Consider the following 25,187-nt stretch of genomic DNA (forward strand, 5'->3'; position numbering starts at 1 on the left):
TGTGTTTAAGCTCATTTTTAAGAGAAGGGTGGAAAAAAGAGATCTTCACTGTGAACACATGTAATGATTGTTAGCATATTATTTTTTTTCTGCAGTTTCTGTGGCCCAAGCTTTCCTACCTTGTGCTGTAAGCTGATTACAGACAGCGGTGTCCTGGCTAGCCTGTTTCTACTGCTCAAGCTGAGAAAAGCGGGAAGAAGCAAACTCCCACCTAAAGGTCAAGTTGATACAAGTCTTCTTAATTTTAGAATTTCTTAGTTTTACCCTGTGTGAGGGAAAGGGTTGCTTTCCCTGCAGAGTAGCAGCTGTCTTTGCTGCAACAGGGACTCTTCTGTGAGGACACTCAGAGCACACAAGGCACATTAATGCTCTGCCAGGGTCCTCTGCAAACTGGAAGCATAACCTGGCCATGGGCTGGGCTGGCTGTGCTTTGTACAAGTGAGCTGCAAATCCAGCCCCAGTAACTCACAGCTGCACCATGATTTGTAACAGAGCACCAGAACAAAGTCCCCTCAGCCCTTGGTTTTCTCACTGAAAAGAGCATGTGGCTCAGCACTGCTACTGCTCGTATCATGTATTAAATATGCACTACATGCTCCAAACTAGCTCTGACCATGGAGACATACAACAACCCGTTGTGGTGGTTTTATCTTGCTGGGCAGTTGAGCTCCACCACAGGCACTCTCTCACTCCCCCTCCTCAGAAGAGGAGGGGAAGAAGAAAAGGAAAGAAACAACTCACAGGTTGAGATAAGGATACTTTAATTAAAGGAAAAATAATTATTAAGGGAAAATTATTATTAAATAATTTAACTAAAGGGAAAGGGGAAAAGGGAAAAACAAACTAACAAACAAACAATAAGCAAAAGCCATGTGGAAGTGCAGAGAAAGCACTGCATGGGCTGCTGTAGGGAAAGTTAACTCCATCCCAGCCAGCCCCAATACACCCATGTATCTGTTTGTCTCTGCAGGAGAGATATACAATGCCATGCCTCCTTTTCCTAGCTAGGAGAAGTTGCGTGAGCCTGTTTTACTGTTGGACAGTGCTGCTAATCCTCATCTTGAGGCTGTTTTCACCTCTGTAATAATCCTTGGAGACTGGAGCTGGGGAAGGTTGTGCACAAGCTGAGCTGAAAGGGAGTTTTCTGGAGGTTTAGCACTGGTGGGAAGCACTGGCAGCTGGTCTGACAGACACAAGAGGTGACAAAGGGCAAATGGGGTGAGTTCACAAGATGCTCAGTGAGTCGTGGAGATGTGAGGCTTCTGCTGCAGCAGGCCAGGTGAGACTGGGGAGTAACGGAGGACATTACAAATCAGCTGAGCATGAAACCACGTGCTCCCAGGAGTGAGTAGGGCCTGGGTAGATGTTGGGTCAGCTCTCTGCACTTTGAGGTCTTTTTATGTTTAAGGCTAACCGATCCAGTGACTTAAAATAGCTGCCCCAGAACGATGTAGGGGTTAAAATAAATTTGCTTATTGCATTGCAACATATTTTTGCTTCTGTTAGTGAAACTGTTGTTAGAGGGGCAGTGGATTATTCAGTACCTTGGAGGTCAAACCTTGATCTGGATATAGCACATACGTTGACTTGTGTATCACTTGTCACGTCTGCAGCTTTGCATTGCCAAACACATAGTATGGTAGCAATGGATGTTTAGCTTGAAAGATCACAGCCACTGCAATTTGAAATTGATTTTTTTTTTTTCTGCACAGAGGTGCTTGAAACAAAAAACCAATTTGGTTTGTATAATGTATGTTAGATATAAGAAGATATCCTATAGAGTACATAGGATCACCTTTGAAGCCATTTTCCCCCTGCCATGAATAATAAGTTGCACAATAACAGGAATTTCTTACAGCCAATCTAATCTCTACCCAACCGTGAGTTGGCTCTGAAACGAGATAAGCCTATCTGCTTTGATTCGGGACAGGTGTCTCATATTTCCCTGTGACATTACAGAGACTCATGATGCCTGGCAGCGTAACTCAGAGCTTACTACCAAGGCAAGTGAGACAGATCAAACTACGTTGAGGGGTTTACCTAGTGAGTAAGATGCCAGGCAGCTCCTGCTGCATTCAGGAGGAATCAGCAAATTGGTCTGTGAGAATCCACCTGGGCTGCCAGTTGGTAAATGGTGTCTCTGGAGGGTCACAGGTGCACCTTGCTTTTCTCTCTGAATAGACACAGTTATCTTGTATATCTTCTCACCTCCTCTTGCCATCAGTTAATAATTTTGTCCTTAGAGCCTATTCTTCCAGTATGGATACTTCCATCCTTGCATTCTTCCAGTATACAATGGTATTCCATCCACCTTGACTGGTGGCTGTCTGTTTAGGTATTCTGGTAGCCAGCCTACAGAGAGAACAGCAAAACAGAATGTATGCTTTAAAGGCAAAAGCAACAAGGAAGAAGAAAACAGTATCAGCGCCCCTGTTGCCCAACCCTCTTAGTCTTTTGTAATGGGCTTTCCTGGTGTCTGTTAACATCTAATGTTTAGGTATTTAAGAGATATGGGGACCTTGGTGCCAGGGATACCGGTGCATTTGCAGTGCAACTCCTGTCTGGTACCATCCCCTTTCTTCTCTCAGCACAAGGCTGCTAGCCTCAGCTGAGGCAAGGCTGCATATGTTTAGTGGGTCCCACATTGCCGTTTGTCCGTGGCAGGAGTGTCAAGGCTAGGCCGAAAAGGTTGGTTCATGAACACGGATAAGTTATCCCCAAACAGGAGCAGACAGACTCCTAGCACTCCTAGCAGTAGATGCCATCTCAGGTTCTCCCTGAGACAACTGGAAAAAAGACCCTGGCTGACCCAGCCTGGGGCAGGCACTGGTCATTCTGCAAGGGGCAGGGTGACGGTCACTGCCGTGCTTTTTACCTTCAGTGGCAGAGAGCAAACCTTCTACTGGTTTGCCTGCATGCAGGTGTGAAAATGGATGGTCCCATATCCGTGTTTTATGAGAATTAAGGGTTCTTCCCAAAAGATGCCTGAAAGTGTAAATATCCAGAAGGGAAAGGAAAAAATCTGTGGTGCCTCAACTGGATTTCTTAAGAAGTAACTGGACTGGGGGAAGAAAAGGAACATGACCTTAACCTGACTTCAGCTTTTTGTCACAAATAACAATAGCAGCAGCTGTGAGGGGGTGGATGGATGAGTGTAAAGGAACTACTAGCTATCCAGTCTGTGACTTAAATGGCCAGCCCAGAGTTATTTTAATGTTTCCATTTCTAAATCTGGTGTCCTGTGTGTCCAAATGTGGCCCTGCTCTATCCATGGCTGTGCTGGGGCCTGGGGAGATGTCCAGGGCACCTGTAAGACCCTTAGGGTCTTCCCAGGCTTATTGTAAAATCTTATGGAGGATTGCTGGAGGCATGCTGTGCATACCTTGTGTGTGTTATAGCTTCTGGGTATAACACACATTCCTGAGGAAACTAATGACAACGTCAGCAGAGCCAGTGGGAGCTCATTTCCCCTCAGTGAGACCCCCATGGAAGGAGAGGCCGGGTCTGCTCAGGCCACTGGGAGTCATTCCTCAGAGGCTGGTCTTTCTAGGGCACTTGGCTGTCTGGTGCATCCCACAGCCTATTTGTTGGTGTATTATCAACTAATTTAAAATGACTCAAGCCCTTATCAAGCACATGAGAGCAAAGTATTAGCGGGCATGATGACAAGGAAGAATTTATGAGCAGCTTCATGAAGCCAAATCCTCAGGAGCTATTGAGACCATAATTAGATTTGAAGATAATATGATCTTCCCTCCGTTCCCACTCCACCCTGCCACCCCCCTTCTTGCTTTCTAGTAGCAAAATAAGGAAAAAAAATACAGCACTCAGCTCATTCTCATAAAGTCAGCGTGGCTGCAGGCACTTTGCTCAGCAACACAAAGGGATTACAACTTGATACTGAGTGGCCTGGGAGAAGCATATGCACGGAAGTCTTTTGCTGTAGACCATGTGGATCGCTTATGTGTGTGCCTTGAAGAGGCCTCACAAGCCTTAAGAGCAATGAATAATGAAATCAATTAATAATAAGATCTGCAATGTGAGGAGAAAACTAGTCAGTATTTTGTTAACAGGTAGGAAGTGAGCAAACCAGCAGGGGACATGCCGATTGTGTCTGATTCATGTTGTCTCTATAACTCCAACTGAAGTTTTAACAGCACAAGAAGATGAATCACCCAATCTAACAAACAAACAAACAGATCAGCATGGGGTTTATTAGAATCAGGCTGTCATTTAACAATGTCAGGAGTGTATTTATCATTAAGCAGTAGATTCCACAATCTAAATGGAAAACCATTACCCCTCCTTGGACACCAAGCAAAGTACGACCATAAAGCCACTTGATCAATATATTGCATGCTTGCATGAGCACATAGGGTTTGCTATTAGGATAAACTTGTTTACTGAAAGGGTTGTGCAGCATTGGAATAGGCTGCCCAGGGAAGTGTTTGAGTCACCATCTCTGGAAGTCTTCAAGAAATGTGTAGATTTAGAACTTTGTAGCATAGTTTAGTGGTAGACTTGTCAGTACTAGGTTAAAGGTTGGACTAGATGATCTTAGAGGTCTTTTTCAACCTGAATAATTCTATGATTCTGGGTACAGAACAGAGAAATTGGTTAAAAGAGATTGCCTATGGGCCATGGTACAAAAACCATACAACAAAACTCTGCACTAGAAACTCAAACTACCTTCTAATGTGCACTTTGTATTTTTAGCCTAGAGATTGCTCAGAGTCCTTCCCTTTTCCTTGAGACTGCTTTCCTTGTCCATAGGAAGACCAATCAGTAAAACATATGGTAATACACAGCAAACAACTTGGTTTCATTTATCGCTACATTATGGTACCCAGTAGGGAAGCATAAACAATACAGATCCAGAAAGCTAGTACTTAATATAGCAGTGTTTCAAGGTGGATTTGTGGGAAAGGCTTGGGGGTTGGCTATGTCTTCAGCCCAGTTTTCCAGGTCCAAAGTATTTCTGTTGGCCCAGTGAACGTACAACCCTCTCAACTTGTAGCACAGCCAAAGAACTCTACGCATTTGTTTTGCAGTTCTGCTACTGCTGCACATTCAAAATGGCAATTATAGCAATAATCTTTTGGTCTAAATATGGGGAAGAGTTGCTGGGCACAGCAGTCTGATTGATGTGACTGTCTGCGTTCATGGGCTGTCACAATTGGCTTTAATCATCACCAAAAAATCTTTTTGCAATTTATAAGGCTCTCTCAGCATATTTTTAGCATGTTCTCCTAATTGCCCTGATGAAAGAAAGCTTGAAATATGACAAGGCAGATTTTCAAAATTTAGAAGCCAACCTACAGAATGAGCTGAGAGCTGAGGCAGCCATGGAATAAACATGACAGACTATGTTCACCTCTTCCCCCTACCCTCCTACCCTCCCCCCCCCCCCTTTTATTTTTTTACCCAGCTATCTAGGAAGACCTGATTTCTGAAGTTTCAGAAATATACGGATTTCTTAACTATTCATAATGTCACTTACAATTCATTTCCTTCATCTCTGAAGTTGGGGATTTGTTAATACATTAGACTTAATACACTAGACTGGCAGTGTGAGATGCGGGTTATGCAGAATTAACACAGGTCTTAAAACTTGCTCTTCACCAAAGGTTGTTTTGTAAAATGAACCAATTGACTTTTCTGGTCCTGTTTCTTGTCATGTATTTGGAAGGGGAAAGCACCAAACATCCATTTGAATGTACTGGAAACTGGAGCCAGTCCATGCAACAGGACTGTGGGGCATGAGGTCTGTAATTGGTCTGGGGCACAGATCTGAAGTGTCTTGCTATAGCAAGACTATTTTGGTTCTCCTCACTTGTATTGCTCAATTTGTGCAATTAAATTTAATATCTTTTTCTCTTTCCTTGCTTTCCCGTCAGGCTGTTCCATTACTTCACATGGTCTGTTACTGTTCCCTAAATTCTCCATAGCCGCTATTCACAATCAAGTCATAAGAGCAGATTTGGTATCATCTCAACTGGAATGGTAAATACTTCTTGCACTCTGATAGCTTGGATTTTAGCCATGCATAATTTTTACATTAATTATGTCATTACTGTTTAATTGCTGCAATTGGCAGCATCACTTTCTCTGAGCCATCACTGTCATCATATGGCGTCATAGTAGACTCTCACTTCTGTAACAAGGCTCTCAACTGGAGGGGCAATTTATGTTGCTTCTCTTGTACGAGATGTCTACGTAGAAAATAAAATACATGATCCCTAAATGACAGGTCCTCCCATTGTCTACTCTAACAACTATAAGCAGGAAGATAATCTTCAGAGGGTATCGAAGAACAGTGTTCAATTAACTAGCAGATAGAGAGAACCTGAGCTGTTACTTCTTCCTTGTGAGGGCACCTAAAACCCTGCAAGGCAAGTGTAAAGCGGCACCTCTCTGAAATGTTTGTTGTTTGTGTCCTCTTTGTGCAACTCAGGATAGCTACACAAAGAACAGGGAAGCTAGAATTGGGTCTCCAAACCTGCAATTTAAGGAGCTTCATAAACTGAATTCATATGTCACCATGTGTACTCAGGAGTTGTCAGTAAATCCCACCTGGAACTGATATCCAGGTCATTAAGGTCAGGAAATGAAGTCCAGGCTGGGAGTGTGTATCAGGAGGCAGACCAATGCTTACCTAATTAAAAGTGGGCTTCAGAAAGCCTGCTGACATAATAGCCTGGCTGGTCACATAATGCAGAAAATGGATCAGTTCACAGCTATTTGGATGATGTTTCTAGAAGACTAGAGTGCTTCCTGCTGTCTGGTGAAGATGTTAGATGGTGGACTAGAGATGGGGGTGTTATATGATAAGCTGCTAGCAGCGCTTTTTGAGTGTTGTACAAAGCTACCCTCATCAAACACCCTACTGCATCTGCAGTGGGGAGGCTCTCTGTGCAAATCCAGTAACAGGTGCTGGTCTCAGCTTCGTAAGACCTTTGGAGAACCCTTTGGTGATGAACTGAATGGAAGCATCTCATATGCAGGTACAAGTTTCTTTGCTTTCATCTTGCAGCAAGCCTGAGCAAAGTTCAAACTGTTATGGCTGTAGGCTGTATCTTTGCTGCTTCTGACTTTCTAAGCTACAGTTTTCAGTGTTACCTCTTCTCAGTCTTCTGCACTAAATTAAAATCCATTTTGGGTAATGTCAGAAGGATGCCAGTACAACAGGTTATTAACTCATGATGCTAGATAAATATCAAAGCCCACTCTTTCATTCTGCTGAACAAAGAGCTTGTTACTCTGAAGTTATTGCTCTTCCAGGAATCCGGCTACCCCTCAGAGACTAAATGAATTAAAACTACAATCTGACACCCAGAGACAAGCTTAGATCTTTAAGAGAAAGTCATCCTTTGTATTGTGGTGGTTGGGCTCAGGAGGCTTCTGACTGCCTGAATCCAGTCTCTCCTACTCAGCATTAAGCTATCTGTTAACAGCACCATTAGACATCATTACTGCATGACATCCATCAAGCAACAGACCATGGTATTTATTTAGCAGCAGGAGATCATTATCCAGTAACAGTATTCTTTGTGCCTTTAGACATTCTGCCTTAAATAAGGGTTAGCCATCCTGGCAAATGCCAAAGACTTGCTTTACCCTGTGTATGAACACTGATTTTGAGTAAAACAGGCAGAAATGCAACTTCCCAAACAGCTTTTAATTCCGTGATTTTGTTTTTCTGTTGTGTATGTGTAATCAGAAGGTTACATGTGTGTTTCTGGAGACTTTTTTTTTTTTTTTGCCATGGCAATTGCTCTGCTGGGAGTTTTTATTATTGTTATATTCATTTGAGTTTGCTTACATAGACAAAAATCACTCAAGCAAAATCACTGCTGATCACTCTGCAAGCAGGAATGATGTTGAAGTGACAGTTATATGGGCTCAGTTGCATGGCTATAAACCATCTCCATTGGTTGGAAAAACTACCTTGGGATGGCCTTAATATTTTCATGCTTGCTTTTAAGTGCTTAGGAAGGCAGCAATTACAGAACATGGCTTAGGGTCACTTTAAGTCACCTAATGATGAACATTTATGCCACATATAACCAGCTTTTTAAAAGGCACCGTTCTGTGCCAGTGGTTACCCGCTGTATAGATAATTGTAAAACAAACTCCATATTCCAGTTGACACCCTTTCTAATTTCATTTCACCTTCATTAGGCTATTACAATGATAAATGTTAGAAATTGTACTGAACTCTAGTGAAAACACTGCGTGACGTGCACTGACTGCAGTGTGAGTTACTTGCCCAGCAACCCAGCAGAACTTAGCAAAGCCATGAAAAAACAACAGGAATAACAAAAGCCAGCAAAATAGACCTTGAAGGATTAGAGTGTATCTATAAGTGAAGTCTGTACCTGGCATCAAACTGCTCTGCTGACTGGGGCTGATCCACCAGCAGTGAGTGGCAGGTTCTTTTTGTTTTAGTTAGATTGGTGCAGGAGAAAAAGGGAGCTGGTATGATAGATGCTTGGGAGTCAGAGCTGCCAGGTGTGCTTTGACAAGGAGCGAGGTGTTCAGAGCTGGCTCTGGTGGGTGTGCTGTGGTCCACACGTGCTCACGTGTTTTGACTCACATGTTTTTGCACATGCAGTATCCCTTGGTGCAGTTTTCCAGGTACCTGTGTATATGGACACCTTTGTTCTGTGGATATGTAGGACTAAAGCGTACACAGTCACCTCTGCTCTAGCTCGTTTGTGTCCTCTGTTGCATTAGGTAGGACATGGGTAGGTAAACAAAAAAACCACCTTCTGTCATTAGAAAGCAATATGATGATGCTGTTAGGAGCTCTCTTCTGGATGGAGAGGGGAAGCCATGAGGAGAGTCCCCAGGTGCTGATGTGCCTGTGGTGGGGCTGTCCTGGGGAAAGAGCTGGTGTGTTGTGGGATGCAGCATTTTGGCTGATAAGACCTCCCTGTTGACTGTTATGCGAGAGCAGCAGGCAGGGAGTGTGGGAGCCAGGGAAGGGAGGGGACCATGTGTGGCACCTGTTGAGAAGCATCCTCTGCGTGCAAATCTGCCTGATACCGATCTTGTACTAAATTTAATTTAAAAATCCTCACAATGCTTTTTTATTGCTATATGTGCAGTTCATCTGAGAGATCAGCTTGCTAGTGCAGGAGCAGATGTTTCTTTCCCTGATGGATTCAGTAAACACAGAAGATGGAATGATAGAGATTTTGTGTGTGTATGTTAAATAAATGTGATAGCTTCTACAAACTCTTTCCTGGTTTCTGTTGGGCAACTGCTATTAGTGCTAAGAGCGTGTCCTGAACTGGGCTCAGGCTTACACAGCTGATCAGGGCTGTGTCTTAGGAGACAAACAACCAGGGTTTCCTAAAAGTACAAATCATTCATTTCCTAGAGAAGGACAGGCAAAGTAATCTCTTCTTATTGTTTCTTATCTTCTTGCAGACAGATTGCAGGTTTCTTAACTGTATTTGCTGTTTGAAATTATTTGCTGAATACAACCACTAGTCATTTCTGACTTATGGTTTTTGCAGCCCATGGGCAGCTCCAAGGAAGGTATTTGAGATTCAAAATCCTAGCTGTGCTGATGTGTTGATTAGCTGGTCTGAATGCATTAAGCTATTTGATTTGATTCTATTTTCTGAGTAAAATGAGTATGACCTTTAAAAGTTTTGTACTACTAAAAATAGTAAATCATTAAAATCCTTAGTATTTGGCCTGTACCTTAAGAATATAATCCAGTGTTAGGAAGAAACAGCTGTGGGCTATGTATTGTCAAATGATAACAATGGACTTGCCTCCAGCTTCTTTTGATACGGGAAGCTTTTTAATTTGTGCATTGCCTTTCTATATACGAATATGTTGCAGAAGCTCCCTATGCAGAGTCATTGGCATCTGTCACGTTTGTCCACTTTTCCCAGAAAAAGCAATCAGGTGGAGTGGGATGACTTGTTTTGTTATCGATGCTGTCTCCAATAAGTACTATTCTTACTGAAGTTTTCTGCATCTGGTTGGCAGACCAACAGCCTGGACACAGCGCTCGATGGGACACAATCTGTCAATGTGGGAAATTCCTGTTTTTCATCAGAGTGGTAGAAATTCATGATTACACAATGCTGAATCTATTTTCTGTGCCTAAAGGTTTGCTCAGAATGCTATTTCTGAATATATTCTCACCAGTAAAATTGTTTAGAAACAGATTTGTAGAAAAGTAACAAGAAAGTAGCATGAACCCGGAAAAGTCTTTGAAAAAGAGGAAAGATAATTCCTCAAAAAACCAATGGGGACTACAAACCACTTCAACTGCATGCCAGCCTAGTGGTCGGACTTTCAAACTAGGATATCCCCAGCCTTTGCTGAACTATCCTACTACAAGGAAGATGGTGAGTTGCTTGACGGTGTGCAGAGAAGAGCAATGAAGCTGGAGAAGGGACTAGGAAACAAGGCTTAAAAGGAGCAGCTGAAGGAATTGGGGTTGCTTAATCTGCAGAAGAGGAGGTTGAAGGGAGACCTCATTGCTCTCAACAACTACCTGAAAGGAGGTTGTGGTGAGGAGGCTTTTGGTCTCTTTTCTCAGTTGGCAAGTGATAGGACATGAGGACATGGCCTCAAATTATGCCAGGAAGGTTCAGATTAGATATTAGAAAGAATTTCCTCATGGAGAGGATGGTGAAACATTGGAATGGTTGCTCAGGGAAGTGGTGGAGTCCTGATGCCTGGAGGTATTGAAGAGGTGCACAGACATGGTACTAATGAACGTGGTTTGGTGATGAGATCTGGTAGGTCAGGTGAATGATTGGACTCGATGGTTGGAATTTTCCAGCCTAAATGATTCTGTGATTCTATGACTTTGCACAGCTACAAGTGTGAGGGCAGGGATTAGTGAGGTGTCAGGGGGCCAGAGAGGAGTGGTAAAAGTGTTAAAGCAGTGTCAGGCTGGCAGGAAGACACCTTATGTTGGTCTTATTGATGTAATTGGAGAATAAAGCAAATAGAGAAACTTTCAGGTGTTCATGCCTTTCTTGAGCTCTGAAACTGAAATTGTCCTACCCGAAAAGGTCCTTTTTCCTTCTTAGTGAAGAAACGTTATTTACATTTTAGATGATCACTTGCAGATGCCTGTACTCTGTCAGCCTGGATCAAGATGCCTTTTTTGAGGGGAGAAAAAAGGTTTGTGGTATGGGCACAACTGTGCTGTGCTACTCTTCATTAGCACCAAGCTCATGCCATTGGTGTCTCCTCTTGTTTTTAATAACCAAGATAAAGCTTTGGTGTCTATGGCTTGCTCGTGGTTTGGCTGCCTTACCCCCCAAATATGTGCTCTGAGATTCATTAGAATTGCTGAATTGTTCCATCACATCGGTGGCCTTTGGGTTAGATCCTGAGGAGAGGGGACAGTTCTGCATGGTTTTATTTGGAAATTCAGGCATTGCACTGCTCTCTGATTAGAGAAACAAAACTTTCTGATGTTTGAGGCAGACTCTTGAGATATTGAGTGGAATTCATTTTCCAGCTAAATGGTTTCCAGTTCTGCTTTAGATTCTCTCTGTGAGTGTTTCCTCTGGTAAAATTCTCTTTCTGTAGTTTTGAGGGGCACAAACACAAGGGCTGTGTGACAGCTCAAACTGTGACACAAGCACACAGCTCAAACTGTGACAATTTGTGGGGAACGGCCCTGGCCATCCCAGTCACCAACTTCATCTTTGTCTGCTTTGAGCAGTGACAAGTTGTTGCTCTCTGCTTGTCACTTATTGCTCACTGGTGAATGAGATTACACAGTCTTAACTCACCTCTGAACCACCACCTGTGGCAAAAAGGGCAAAGGGTGCATACTTGAGGGAAAAAATAAATAAAAAAAATGAATATATATCTGCATTGTAGCTCTGGGGCGTGTTTTGCAGGTCTGATAACACAGCAAGTACACAAAGTCATAGAAATCTGCATAAAACATTCTTTTGTGATAATCACTTGGCTTTTCTACTCATTACTACACTCATTAATGAAATGCCCAGAGATTTATTAACTGATTTATTAACTGAACTGGCAGTTCAAAGATTTACTGTTCTGCAGTTTCCTTGTGTTTTGTATATACTTGATGGTTAAAACACAGGAAGTGTTCTTAGTCATTCATCACTCTGACATGGAGTAATTGTTTGTTATTACTGTTTGGATTACCTAGATTTGGATTATTACTGTTTTAGAGTACCTAGAAGCTCTAGTCAGGAATCAAAGTGTTATTGTATGGGGCACTGGATACATAATAAATAGCAACCTGCAGCCCCAAATAAACTGCAAGACGGGCTGCCTATACTATATCAGTTTTAGTTTGTATCTCCCAGCAATGCAGTCTCTTCTTTCTCTGTGAAAGTCTGGTTATTCAGCATGAAACCCACCTTTGTAACTTCCTTGTATGATACTGCAATGCTTTCTTTAGCCCATTGATAACAGGAACATTCGTAGTGCTTTGGCAGGAGTATACGCAGGGAGCAGAGAAGAAGGTAATTCTTTGTGCCAGGAATCCAGTCCATCACACCCCACAATATTTTATCTTCAGTACCATTCTCTGTCACTCACTAGGACATATATTGGGTCAAACACACTGTAGTTTGATTCTCCAGCTAATGGCTGAGAACAGGTTGCCCAGAGAAGCTGTGGATGCCCCATCCCTGGAGTTGTTTAAGGCCAGGTTGGATGGGGCTTTAAGCAACCTGATCTAGTGGGAGGTGTCCCTGCCCATGGCAGGGGGGTTGGAACTACATGATGTTAAAGGTTCATTCCAACCCAAACCATTCTAGGATTCTATGAACTGAGGCACTATCACGCTGTGTTCCAGGCTATTTAGGCTATTTTCAGACTTTTTGGGTGCTTCCCAGCATAGCAGTGTACCAGTTCTGTTCACCTCAATCGAGAACAACCACTTCCAAGTGTGCCACTACGCTTGCTGAGCATTGTCCCCCCCAAAAGTGGGAAACCTTCAGTCATCGCCTTGTATTTTCCACGTATTACTGGATAAAATCACTTTCACAGAAGTGATCCTTTGTTTAAAACATACAAACAAAAAACACCAAACAAAACAAAAAAAACCACTTGAGACTTTGCCCATCTCTCTACATTCTTGTTCTGTATTTTGACTCTTTCTGTGGTTTATGGCTGTATGACTGTTACCCACAGCCTCCTGTGCTTGGCCACAAAAGTTTTATAGGCTTTAGTCCTCCTCGTCGTCCTCCATGAAGAAGCAGGTGTTTAGACCTATAGTGCAGTTAAACTGGAAAAGTTAAATGTAATCTGTGATGCGTTTCCTTGATCCATGCTATAATGTAGATAACCATGGAAAAGTATTAGTTGAAATGTCAATTAGAAGTATCAGAAATTTTCACTAGGGACCATATGCTATTCTCTCTACTGATATCCTGCTCTCCCTGTATGCGCTGAGCACTATTAAACGGCTTATCTATCTGATTAAGGTATTTAATTAATACCTCAGATACAATGCCAATCCTGATTGTTCTGTGGTGTTGGAGCAGAGCCAAGAGAGCAGCTGTGCAGCTCTGAGAAGAGGCTTTCAACCTGAAAAAAAGCTCAGGGCTGGAGCTTCTCTGAAGCTGCTCATACACATAGTGTGAGCCTTCCTCCCAGCAGGGAAGGTTAAAGTAATGAGCTGGCTTGGGAACTGAAACACGCGTCCAATGCACCATAGGTGTGTGGGAACAGGTTGAAAAATAAGTGCAAACACACAAACGTTTCCTTTTCGAGGCCCTCAGCAACAAAACACAACACACACAAAACAAAAAACACAAAAAACAACTATCTGTTTTGCTGGAAGAGCCAACTTGTCTGGAGCTTTTCTTCAAGGCTTTTTTCTCCTTCTTATGAATTTCAAATAAGGAGTCAAATTCTCCTTCGTTTTGATCTGATGCAACACCACTGAGCAGGAGGGTGTTGCACAGTATAGCCTCAAGAATACGCAGAGCTGCCTCCTTTACAGTTGGTATCTTTCTTTTTTACTTACTGTTGGTCAGATGAGCAAACAGAGATACCTGGCTGCAGCGTTATCAGGATGAGAAACCATGACTGTACTCTGGCTGTAATGTTTGTTTTTTTTTTTAAGACTGCCCAACCCTGTGATGCTGGCAAGTGCTGATTGTTTGTTTTTTTTTTTTTTTTTTTTTTTTAAAAAAAGGCCATGAAATGTCTCTCTTCATGGCCAAAATCAGTCTTAGAGGCCAAGAATGCTTTTTCAGACATTACCAGCAGGTTTGTGTCTTGGCATGTTCTCCATATTCTTTCAAGACAGTTCATTTTTAAGCTGCTAGGTATGTTGCAGGTATGTGTTTGGGGGTGTGTTATGGCTTCAGACAAGGTTAGTTGTGTTGGATCAAGAGAAAATGAACCCATGGTCATCAAAACCAGTTGATTGCCATTTTTCAATAACTCTTACATTTCCAAGAGTTTGCTAATGAGTGTTGGTCTGAGAAATTGATTCAGTTTCTTTTCTCTCCTTTAACTGGAGCAATATATTTGAGCAATGCCTAACACCATCGGCATGCAACATGCTTGCTGCTGCACAAGGGCTTCTTCAAGATAAGGCAAGCGTGCTGTATGTCTGACTTCGAGTCACCACATGGTCTTAATTCCACTGTGACAGTATCGGGGCTTGCCCCAGTTAGCTTCAGATCCCTCTGAAGGGGAATGAGGGACACAACAGGGAGAAGGGCAAAAGTGCACTTACCTTACTGAGCAGTTCCTAGTGAAGTGTGGTAAAGCACAAGAGCAGTGCTATGACCAGGTGAAAGGGTATCCATATCGCTTGCAAGGACAATGTCATGACAGCTCTGTTTAAGACATGTTTAGGTATCACTGATGATGATAGGAAAGGCCAAGAGCGTTTTATGGGGAGTTTCAGTGTTAGCTGCTGTGGGGCCAAATCAGCCTTTCAGTTCTGTGGAGGTTCAGTACATTCAGAAGGCTTTCTTATTCTGTTCTTCATTCAAGTGAAAAACAACGTCTGAAATTTCTCATGAAAGCACATTCTGAAAAATACTGTCAGGCTGAATGTAGTGAGCTATTGCAATAGCATTTAGAAACTTTCTTACGCTTCAATATGTTAAATCTTTTGGATAATACAGAGTGATTCCTGAAGTAATGATTATTTTTTTTCCATAAGCAAAAGATGAAACCATTCCAAAATCAAAATGGAGCCTGGTAGCATTATTGAAAATTTATTGTCTCTTCCTCATGGTGAAAATTCACTGCCAGTGGCTTTCATGTTTGACAGATTGACGTTTTCTGAAGGAAAAGCATTCCACTGGAAAATTTCTAACCAATTCTAGAGCTAATATGAGCATTGAAAGCAGTCTGCTTGTTCTTTATTTTCATTTATATTCTTTAAGGATCCCTACTGTACTTCCGAAGTCAATGGATTTTTGTCCTAAAAATATGGCTCCACGGAGAAGTATTATCCACACCAAATCCCGCCTCCCTCAAATGGCAGTGGTATCTGGCTGTGCAGATTTGTTATGTACAGTTAAGCAGCTACCACATTTCACTTTCAACAGCAGTTGTACTTCATTTAGGAGCAAAATGATGCATATCTTAATATGGGGAAAATACCGAACTCATGGTTAATTTGCGTTAAGGGGCAGCTTGTGTGTGAGGGCTGGGTTAAAAACAGATACAGAAGTAGATCTTTGCTGTCTGCCTGATAAGTTTTACGGTCTTAAAAGTTTGTGTTTTCAAACGGCATATCCTGCCAGAAATTGGAGTGCATAAACACAGAGCAAACTAGATTGTATATACATTTTTTCCTGCATCATAGGTAACAAAAGCAAATAAATTATAACACTTGGCCAATATAGAAAATTACAGCTGTGCAAATGAAACTAATTGATAGTGTTCTTCCATTAGTCCCATAATACAAAAGCAGTGGGACACCCAATCAAAGTGACTGCAACAAATGTGAAGGTGATTGAAAGAAGATTCCTCTTTTTTTTCCGCTAACATAAAAGGTAGCTGTGTTTGCTACCTTGGAAAAATTTCCAGCCTGTTTTTTATTTACCATGGTGTAAATTAGCAGTATCTCTGCTAAAAATGAATGTGATCTTCACAAGGGTGAAAGTAGTGGAAATAAGAAGACATGCATCTGAAACGTTGCAGAAGGCAGCAGTCAATACTTCAGCACATAAGCCCGGTAGGTGGTGTGAGGAGAGTTGCTTTTCATGCCAAAGCTTCCAGGATTACTTGGGCAAAGTTATGCTGTTCTTTTTCCCCTTGGAAAGATGACAAAACCCGGACTGCTTCAGGGTGGCTGCTGGCTATGCAGAACAGCAGCCTGCCCTCAGCACAGCTGGGCGACATGGTAGAAGTTAAACATATTTGGTGTGAAATCTCTTTGAGAAGAAGGTCACATTTTATGTAGTTTATTTTTATTCTAGGGTGGAAAGGAATAACAACCCATTAAATACATGAAATCGCGTTGTGCCAGCTGAGATCTTGCAAGCTGTGCTAACTTCACAGAAAGCACGTGTTGAACAGCACGTCTTGGTACTTGCCCTTTGGTGCTAGTGCACCTTAGACCGGAGGAGACAGTGCAGACCCCTCCTAAGCATAAAGGGCATTCTTTAATTGTGTGTTTAGCAGCCCTGGGGAAGTAACTGGCTGTGTAGAAGCGGTTTTGAGTTTCCAGTGACCCCTCAACAACTTTTGCTTCTGAATAGACTGAGCTGCACAGCCACCCTCCATTGGATTACTATCCCTGCTCTGTAAAAACAGACCTGAAGTCAGGACAGTGTTGCCCCTGCCAAAATCTCACAGGGTAACACAAGCGAAAAACAGCCCTGCTCTCCCAAAGCCTTGTGCTTTGTTAAATTCTCATATTTTCCTGCAGGCTTCCACAAACACCTAGGAGAGCATATAATCCAAAGGCTCATCGTTATACATAAAATCCCAGTGCTTTCTATGTTTCCTTCTCTGGAACCACTGTGAAAATGGACACATGACATAGCCGTTTGCAGGAAAGCTGACAAGCTCAAAGTGGTGCCATGCTGCAGTAACTGAAAACCCCTGCCAGGCTGGTGATGGTGCTTTCTAATCAACTCTGCAATGAGTATTTCTTAAATCATGTTAATCCACCATTTAAGCAGAGGCATCAGTTCCAGACAGTAAATCACCATACCTGGAGGGGAACATACCTGTCATTTCCCCGGAGAGGAGGCAATTAACAGCACGCTTGCTGAGAGATGAGCTAGCAACACTAGCATTCGGGAAAATCTTTGCTCCCTGCTTCTGGTGCAATCAGCTTTTATTTATGTAACCGTTGTGGAAAGCAGCTCTCAGAGGAAAACTGCACCAGTTTTACTCTCTGGAGTGGGTTTTACTCTAATTTACCCAGAAAATTTACACAGATTGGTGGGCTGCTGCTGGACTTGCTGTGCTTTCAGGGTCCCCCTGATATTGAGCAGCCCCAAACTGGACATATTACTGCACGTACGGTCACAAAAGCACTATGCAGGGGGGAAAGATCCCCTCCCTTGACCCATGGGCTATGCTCCAGCTCTTGCAGCCCAGGATGCTCTTGGCTTTCTTTGTTGCAAGGGCCCATTGCTAGTTTGCATTCAACTTGCTGTCCACCAGGACGCCGAAGTCCTTTTCTTCGAAAATGTTTATGGGATGTAGGAATAGGTATGGGATTGCTGCCAGGCGATGTGTTCCAGAGAATATGCTGCACACCATTCCGCTGGATTTTGGGCCTCTTTAGGCTATCTCAGTTTGGCTTCCCCAAAATGAAAAAGACTCCCCCTTCCCATATCATTGCTAGGTATTCTTTAACTTGGCAAAATAGAGGACAGTACCCTAGACGTTCTAATTATATACATAACCCTTACTTCCTCAGGTGGTCATGGAGGAAATAAATCAAGCTACCTAAGTGAGTAAACTGACATGATATTTGAAGAAGAGCCCAGTGTAAATGCTGATGGATATTGACTTAAAAGCATATGCTTCTTTTACTACTGCAGAAAGAATGACGCAGCTCTGACAGCATGTCTGTGAGTGCTGCCAGCCTGTGCCCAATAACATTTCTGCATTTCCTGGTGTAAGGGGGACAGCAGGTAGTGTGAAAGTGTGGGAGGTGCAAACAAATCCTGTTTTTCCTTAAGAACGACGGTGTCTGAAACCACAATAAGCCAGGGGAGACTTAACTGTCCAGCTAGGTATAGAATTCATTCTGCATGGCTAATAGAAGTGTGTGTGTATACACACATACTGTGGTGTAATACTATTACACCCAAGTCCTATTGTTTGGTTTTGACTTTGAACTTGAATTCAACCTGGTTATGTTTGCTAAAGGCAGGGTGAAGCTTGCCCTATAAAGGATCACACAGATAATACCAGCGTATCTGTAGCTCTCTTGGATTTGGCTGGAGAGTTCTACCGGAGGCATTGCAGGTAAAACATCACTTTGCTGTTTTACTTATTACACGATAAAGCAGACAAAATACAAGGAATAGTGCTGGAAAAGCACCACAGAAACACTGAGAGGGATTTGTCTTGGGGAGACAGAATAGATCAGTCCCCATCCTTAACGTTACATGTAGGGAAAGAAAAGATGAGTTTGCTGTCCTACAAAGAGCCTGAAATTAAACTGGTAAGTTGTTGGAAGAAGTTGGATCTGGTGAGAGTGGAGATCTGAAGAGGACGGGGACTCTGTAATTTCTGTATGCTGCTGTTAAATGAGGAAGAAACAAGTTAACGGGGAGTGTCCTATGCTATGTATGCAGAAAAATGACTTAATAAATAGTCAGAAAGGAATACTTTATAGACTAGTTGGAGCAGAAGGTCATATCAGGTGCCACTGGGAAACCAATCTGTAGAAGGTTTGCCTGTCTTTGGTCTTGATTTTTTTTGGAATGCCCAAGGCTTTTGAACACTTCATGTACAAGGACCCACTATCCATCTGCCAGAGGGTTTGGGACATCCAAGTTCAGGTCCCTGCTCTGTCTCTGCTGTTTGCTGTCACTGAGGGCAACCTGCTGAGAAACAGCATGCTCTCATTTGTTTCTTCTCTGAGTGTAGTGGGAACTAATAAGTTCACTCTTTCCTTCATTATAAGACCATTCTGGAGCTGACTCCCCAAAGTTTTTACAATGCTCCAAATACATGAATGACAGGGTCTTAAAGGTAAAGAGCTTGTATTACTGTAGCATATATTGAATATTGTGTGTGAGGATAAATATACATTGATATTTTAGAGTGTTTGAGAGGGAATGGGGAAGAAGGGCTGTTGGCCTTTTGTTTTTTCTGGTATTCTTCATAGAGTTTGATGCAAATTCTTCAGTCTTCCTGAAGTATGAAACCCAGCTGAACCAGCATGTATCAGAAATGTTTTGAAAAAAATGGGAGAGGGGAAGGTAGATAGTTCAGCTGTGAAGTAGACACATGTTTCTAATTGCTTATTTACACTTCCTACATGGTGAAAAAAGTCAGAAACCTTTGAAGGAAATGATGTCTGTACTCTGACATAAAGCTTTTTGCAAAATGTAATTAGCTGTCAGGAGCATTTGCCACCACTGAGTACCTGATTATAGCAGTGGCTTGACATCTTTTGTAACTGAGTGCTGGAGAGAGATGATACATACCCTTTGCCAGTGGCTTTTAAGTTGTTTAATGCAGAAAATAGTGGGTGCTTGGGGTTTCCAGGTTAGTTTCTGCAGGGGTCACTAACCCTTCTGCTGTCATATCCTCAGAGACTCCCTCTTCCTTCCTATTCCTTCTAGTTGTCACAACCCATGTCTTTTCCTCCTTCCCTCTGTGGTTTTTCCACTTCCCTCCCTCATCCTTTCATTCATTCACTACTCTTGGGCAAGTAACAAGAAGGATCTCTGCTGAGAAGGAAGGGAGGCACCAAAAAAGAACAGTGGAAGCCAAGCTGGGTGCGATTCATTTCTCCATTCAGATAAGGAGGTTTTAAGTTTTGGAGGAGATCCCAGGACAAAGTAAATGTATGTGTAACCCCTTCTGAACAGTTTCCTTCTTAGTTGAGAGTCAGTCTCTATCTTTTTTTCCACTGTTTTACAATATGCCTGAATGAGTTTTTCTGACTGTTTGAAATTCCTCCCTCTTTCCACGTGTCTCATGGCAGGGAGCAGCCCAAGGGCTGTGCATCTGAGACCCATTGCGTTACTTTTTCCCCTTTCTCCTTCAGAGTTCAGCATCTGTAAGATGTTCCCCACTCAGACAGGCAATATTCTGCTTTAAAAACTTTCGTGCTCTTCTCCATTGCTCTTGCACCAATGAAAGCCAAGTGGAAGCGATCTGTGGCCAGGGCTCAGAGCTCCAAAAGAAGCGGCTGGCAGAGCGTAGGGAACATGGAGCTAGCTGGGTGTGGGTGACCCTAGGGGCTGTTACACAGCACGGTCAAGAGATACAGCTCACGTTATCTGTACACATGTGTACTCAGAGACAAAGCTGACGAAGTTACGCATGGAAGGAAAATGTAGTTAAGTGTATTATTTTCTTCAGTCTGGTTGCTAAATTATTCTGGATGTGTTAAACAATGTAATTAAGCACACACACATGCACGAGCACACTAAAAGCTCTTCTTGTCTGTCAGAAGAGAGGGAATACATGTCAGCCCCAGCCTTCAAGCTCTGTTAGGTTTAATTTGAGTTTTGGAATTAGCAATCAGTTTTGCTGGAACACTGCTGCAAGAAATATATTTTAGCATACGTGGAGCCTGAGCGTAGTTTCAAATGAATATTTGTTAAGAAGAAGCCATCCTTTTGTTGTGTTATGGTACATTACATGAGATTTATTTCCAATGTGGAAAAAAAAAAATGCAAGCCTGAGGGGAACGTGCTCTCATCTTGTTGGTGGAGTGTGATTTCTGAATTCCATCTGATTTTTTTGGTGGGGCTTTTAATTAAGACAAAGAAATGCAAAAAAAATCCTTATTTTTCTAGGCTGTTGTTAAAATGCCAGAAGGCCAAGTGACTTGAAGGGCCAAGGAGGGTGATAACACTATGCGTGTAGCAAGGAGCCTGTATCATGCCTTCATTGGGGCTGCTCTGTGTTCACAACAGAAATCTGAGGCTTAGCTCTTACTGTAGCCTTCTGTTCTCTTTTAACCGGACCAGCAACATATCAGATCCACGGATATGTTTCTTTGGTAGGAAAGAGCCCTTTTATATATATATATATATATATATTTTACTAGATAAAAAAATAAAAAACAATGGCATGCAGTGGCTTGAAACTGAAACCAAGCAACCTCAGGCTAGCAATGTGCATGGAAAGTGAATGAAATAGGCGAGTGGTTTGCCCAGGGCATATTGTGAATTTTCCATTGCCAACTGATGAGAAGGTATGTCTTAAGTGTAAGCCAGGAGCTAGGGGCAGGGACTGCTGGATCAAGTGCAGTGGCTCCTGTCATGCAACAAGTCAGAGAAGGTGGCCGCAGTGATCTTTCTCAATATTGAAAGTCTGCTAACACAGGCCTTTTAACAGGGGCTTTTCTTTACATAAGGAAAGGGACAAAAGTCTCATGAGAGTTGCTTTTTTGGTTTTGTGATGTCAGTACCCAGAGGGGAAGGGTGAATGAAGGGTGAAAACCTGGACTGTAGGCTGACCCAGAAGGTACCAGAACAATCTTGGAAGTAGTGGAAGGTACCAGAACAATCTTGGAAGTAGTGGAAATGTACAGTTGGTAGAAAACGCCAGAATTACCTAACCTGAATTGTGGCCAGGGTGGAAAAAAACTGACTAAAGCCAATCATCTTGTGATCCAAAGAGCCCCTTTGAGCTGTCCAGGACCACAGAAGACCGTGACCTAGAATCTCTTCCTGAGGTGGGTCTCTTCTCAGGGCAAGACTACACGAGGCTCAATAATTATCCACTGTGTAAGCCAACGCAGAGGAAAAAGAATCATTCACTAGAGGCCTGGCTTCTTAAGATTCAATGATCTTCCACTGAATACACTGACACAGGAGGCTGAGTTATTCACCAAGAGAGGAAAAGTTCTTGAGTGCACAACAGAGTTCAGAAATCCCCAATACCTTGTTGTACAGAAATCCCTAATCCATTGCTGTATTGAAATCCCCAATCGCTTGCTGTACAGAAACTGCTAATACCTTGCTGTTAAGTCTTGTGTGTGAACCTTGCCATTTATGAATCTTTAACTTTTAAAGTCACTGTTTTGATTGTAGCAAACACTACTGAATTATTCTGTTAGATAGGCTAATGATTAACTGATGTTTAAGTGCTACTAAAGACAAAATTATGCAATCTAATTTGTGATTTACCGTAAAGGAATTAATAAATCTTAATTGCTGGTACATCAGATCTGTGTAAAAATTTCATCTGTGACACAGGGTGAACAGTCTTTCTGCTACTTCTCAGAAACCCACAGCAGAGCTTTTAGACTGAAGGAAGCTCCCCAGGAGCTGGTGCACACGTGTGTCTCTGTACGTCTGTGTGGCTCTGGGGAGTGCACCTGAAAGCCTCTGTTCTGGTTAGACAGAGCAAATTGCTCTTTTAAAGCTCCAGTGCCGCTGCCCCTCCAAATGTGCAAGTTTTCCACCTTCCTAAGCCTCTCTCCCCAAAGCCCTCCCACCCTGCAGTCCAGGGTCTCTGTGAAAGATGCGTTGCCTCCCTGTGGAGCACGAGCCCATCTTGGATAGCAGGAGTCCTGCTGTGCTGTTTGGTAATTGTAAAGGGGACAGAGTCCCCAGTGGAGTTGCTATCTCTTTGATTCTTTCGTAGCTGTGCCAGCAGATATAATAGCAAGTGTGGCTGGTCTGGAGATTCACTGTATATGTGAAATGGTCACTCTTCCTAAATGAAATGTACCTTAAATATACACATTTAACAAGGCAGGATCTAAACATGCTTCAGACTGGATTATCAATGGATGCCATGCAATGACTCCCCAGTTTAAAGAGGAACCTGCAGTTAGATCAGTTCAATATACACTATAGGTCACAGGTTTAAACGCAACAGGTCACTCCTAGTGACCTATCGACTCCAAAAACCCCAGACCTTGGAGCACAACCCTGTGAGTGTGTAGTGCAGGTGGGATTAGGGTCTGGGTGTTGCAGCTCAGTCCCGTCTCAGCACTGTAGCTTTAGGGAGTCTGGTGAAGTATTTGTGGAAGCTGGTAGAAAGCCATCCCACCAATCTATCTGGGGTGTTCAGTACAGATCCCGAGGAAAGGCAAGTGTCTGCCTTATTTAGGTCTCTCACAAGGAGTGACCATGAAGCACTCACTTGCTGAAATGAAATAAAGTAAATAACTCAAAAGATGCCCTGGGCCTAGATGTGATCCATGGCCAGAGGAGTCCTGGGCACTTCTGACCGGACTCCCTGCTCACACCGCCTCCCTGAAGGAGTCTGAAGCTCCTGCTCCATCCTGCAGCTTGTGTTCAAGTTGCAGATACACCTCATCACTAACACAGCATCTCAGTAACAGCTTTGTCCTCTCTGTCCCCGGGGAAGACTCAGAATCGAATCTGTAGTGTTGACAGAACTGATTTAAGATAAACCAGTCGGGATTTAACTACTCCTCTTTCCCCAGGCATTTCCAGCTAATAAGGATTTTGTCACTGTGACTGCCCTCAGCTTTGTGTGCTCCACCATCCTCCTGGGGGAGGGTTTGCTTTCTCACATGCTCCCCACTTCGGACTGGGCAATTAATGGTCATCTGTGTCTCTCCTCCTTTGCAGGAAGGGTCCACAATGCTCAATCCCAGCTCTACTCTGAGGTTGGAGGAAGGCTGGCAAGCAGCTGGGACAACAGGAAGCCTCCAGAACCTGAAAAAATTTAATAATCAGGACTTCGGCCACCTCCGAGCCTTGTGTCTGAGCCAAGGCTGGCTGTTTGAGGACGACACCTTCCCTGCTCACATCAGCTCCATCGGTGCCAGCCTGCTCCCAGAGGACCAGCTGCAGCAAATAGAGTGGAGGAGGCCAACTGTGAGTTATGCTAGCCAGGGTGTTTCACAGCACTGCTGCTGAACGGGAGTGCTGATGGCCAGTGGGTAGAAGCCTTCACGTTGAGGGGAAGAGGTCTGTGCTAAGCAGGGAAGCACTGGAAGCACAACACTAAAAGAAGGGAACCTTGGTGTGGGACGTGTGGAGGGAAGATAACCTCTCTACAGCATCTTCTTCCGCATGTCCAGTGTGAATTGCCCTTTGCAGGTCAGGGCAGCAAGCAGAAGGACACTGTAAAACACCTGAACAAGCATGGAGGTTTGCAGGCAGCCCATGGAAGGGATCATAAGTTCTGTTCATGCCCAGAGCACGTGGGTGGGAGCAGAGCAACTCTTTTCCTGAGGCTCTTCGATCATCTCCAAGTCCTGGGGTTCACCAGCTGCCCCTTCAATTCCTGGACTTGCCTCTCTTCTGAAAACAACTAACGTGCTCAATTTTAATTGTTCTTAACTGAGTAGTGACCTAAATCAGTTAAGCTGAGATTTTCTTTCTTGCTCTGTTAAATGTGTGGATTCTGACATTCCACTGTTACAAGATCACATGGCTTCACCCATGGCCAAAACCTCTGCATAGGTTTTTGTTGGCTGTCATGATACACTTCCACAGGAGGCAGCCATCCTGTTGGTCTGTCAGATCTTGGGCCAACCAGTTCTCTAGAGTTACAGGGTCAATTTCTGGCTACGGTTTGACTCTGGATAAGGCAAGCATATATACACATATATATATATGCTTGCCTTATATATATATATATATTCAATATTCTAACACTCTCACCTAGCCACCTTTGCCTTTTCTTTCCCTCAAATCTGCCTAAACTCATCCCTCAGAGGGGTGTTGCTGTGAAGGGGTCTTGGACATTCACTGCCTCTGGATCTGTCCCATAGACCTAGAGGTACTAGGAGCAGATCTGACATACCATGCACTCTGCCACCATGCTAATTGCAAGATTGTCCTTCCAGTCTGTTTTCAAAGGGGCTTTCTAGTCTTCTAATGGAGACCATGTTACAAAGCTAGAAATATGCAATATCTGGCTCAGTAAAAGAGAGATCTGCCTGTCTGGATTAGCATTTGTAACATTAATGACTTCGTTAGATACATTATTGTAGGAAGACCTTTTTTTGGCCTGTGAACCGTACTAAAACTAGTGTTCCCACTTTCATCTGTTTCTAGATGACGTCATGCAAATCTGAAAAGCTCTCAAATTCTATTAAAGAGCTA

The 25,187-nt window shown here is 43.1% G+C and overlaps 1 protein-coding gene across 1 annotated transcript in view; it reads left to right on the forward strand.

The window, feature by feature from the left end:
- Positions 1-25,187, forward strand: part of CAPN13 (calpain 13) — a 74,414-nt gene that overhangs the window by 5,054 nt on the left and 44,173 nt on the right. Inside the window, exons 2-4 of the mRNA XM_083831236.1 lie at positions 96-5,764; positions 5,898-18,432; positions 23,703-23,951. Of these exons, the coding sequence (XP_083687362.1) occupies positions 23,715-23,951 (237 nt within the window). The 5' untranslated portion in view covers positions 96-5,764; positions 5,898-18,432; positions 23,703-23,714. The remainder of the gene's footprint in view (positions 1-95; positions 5,765-5,897; positions 18,433-23,702; positions 23,952-25,187) is intronic.

Source organism: Anser anser, assembly GCF_964211835.1.
Source record: "Anser anser genome assembly, chromosome: 3".
Classification (NCBI taxonomy): Eukaryota; Metazoa; Chordata; class Aves; order Anseriformes; family Anatidae; genus Anser; species Anser anser.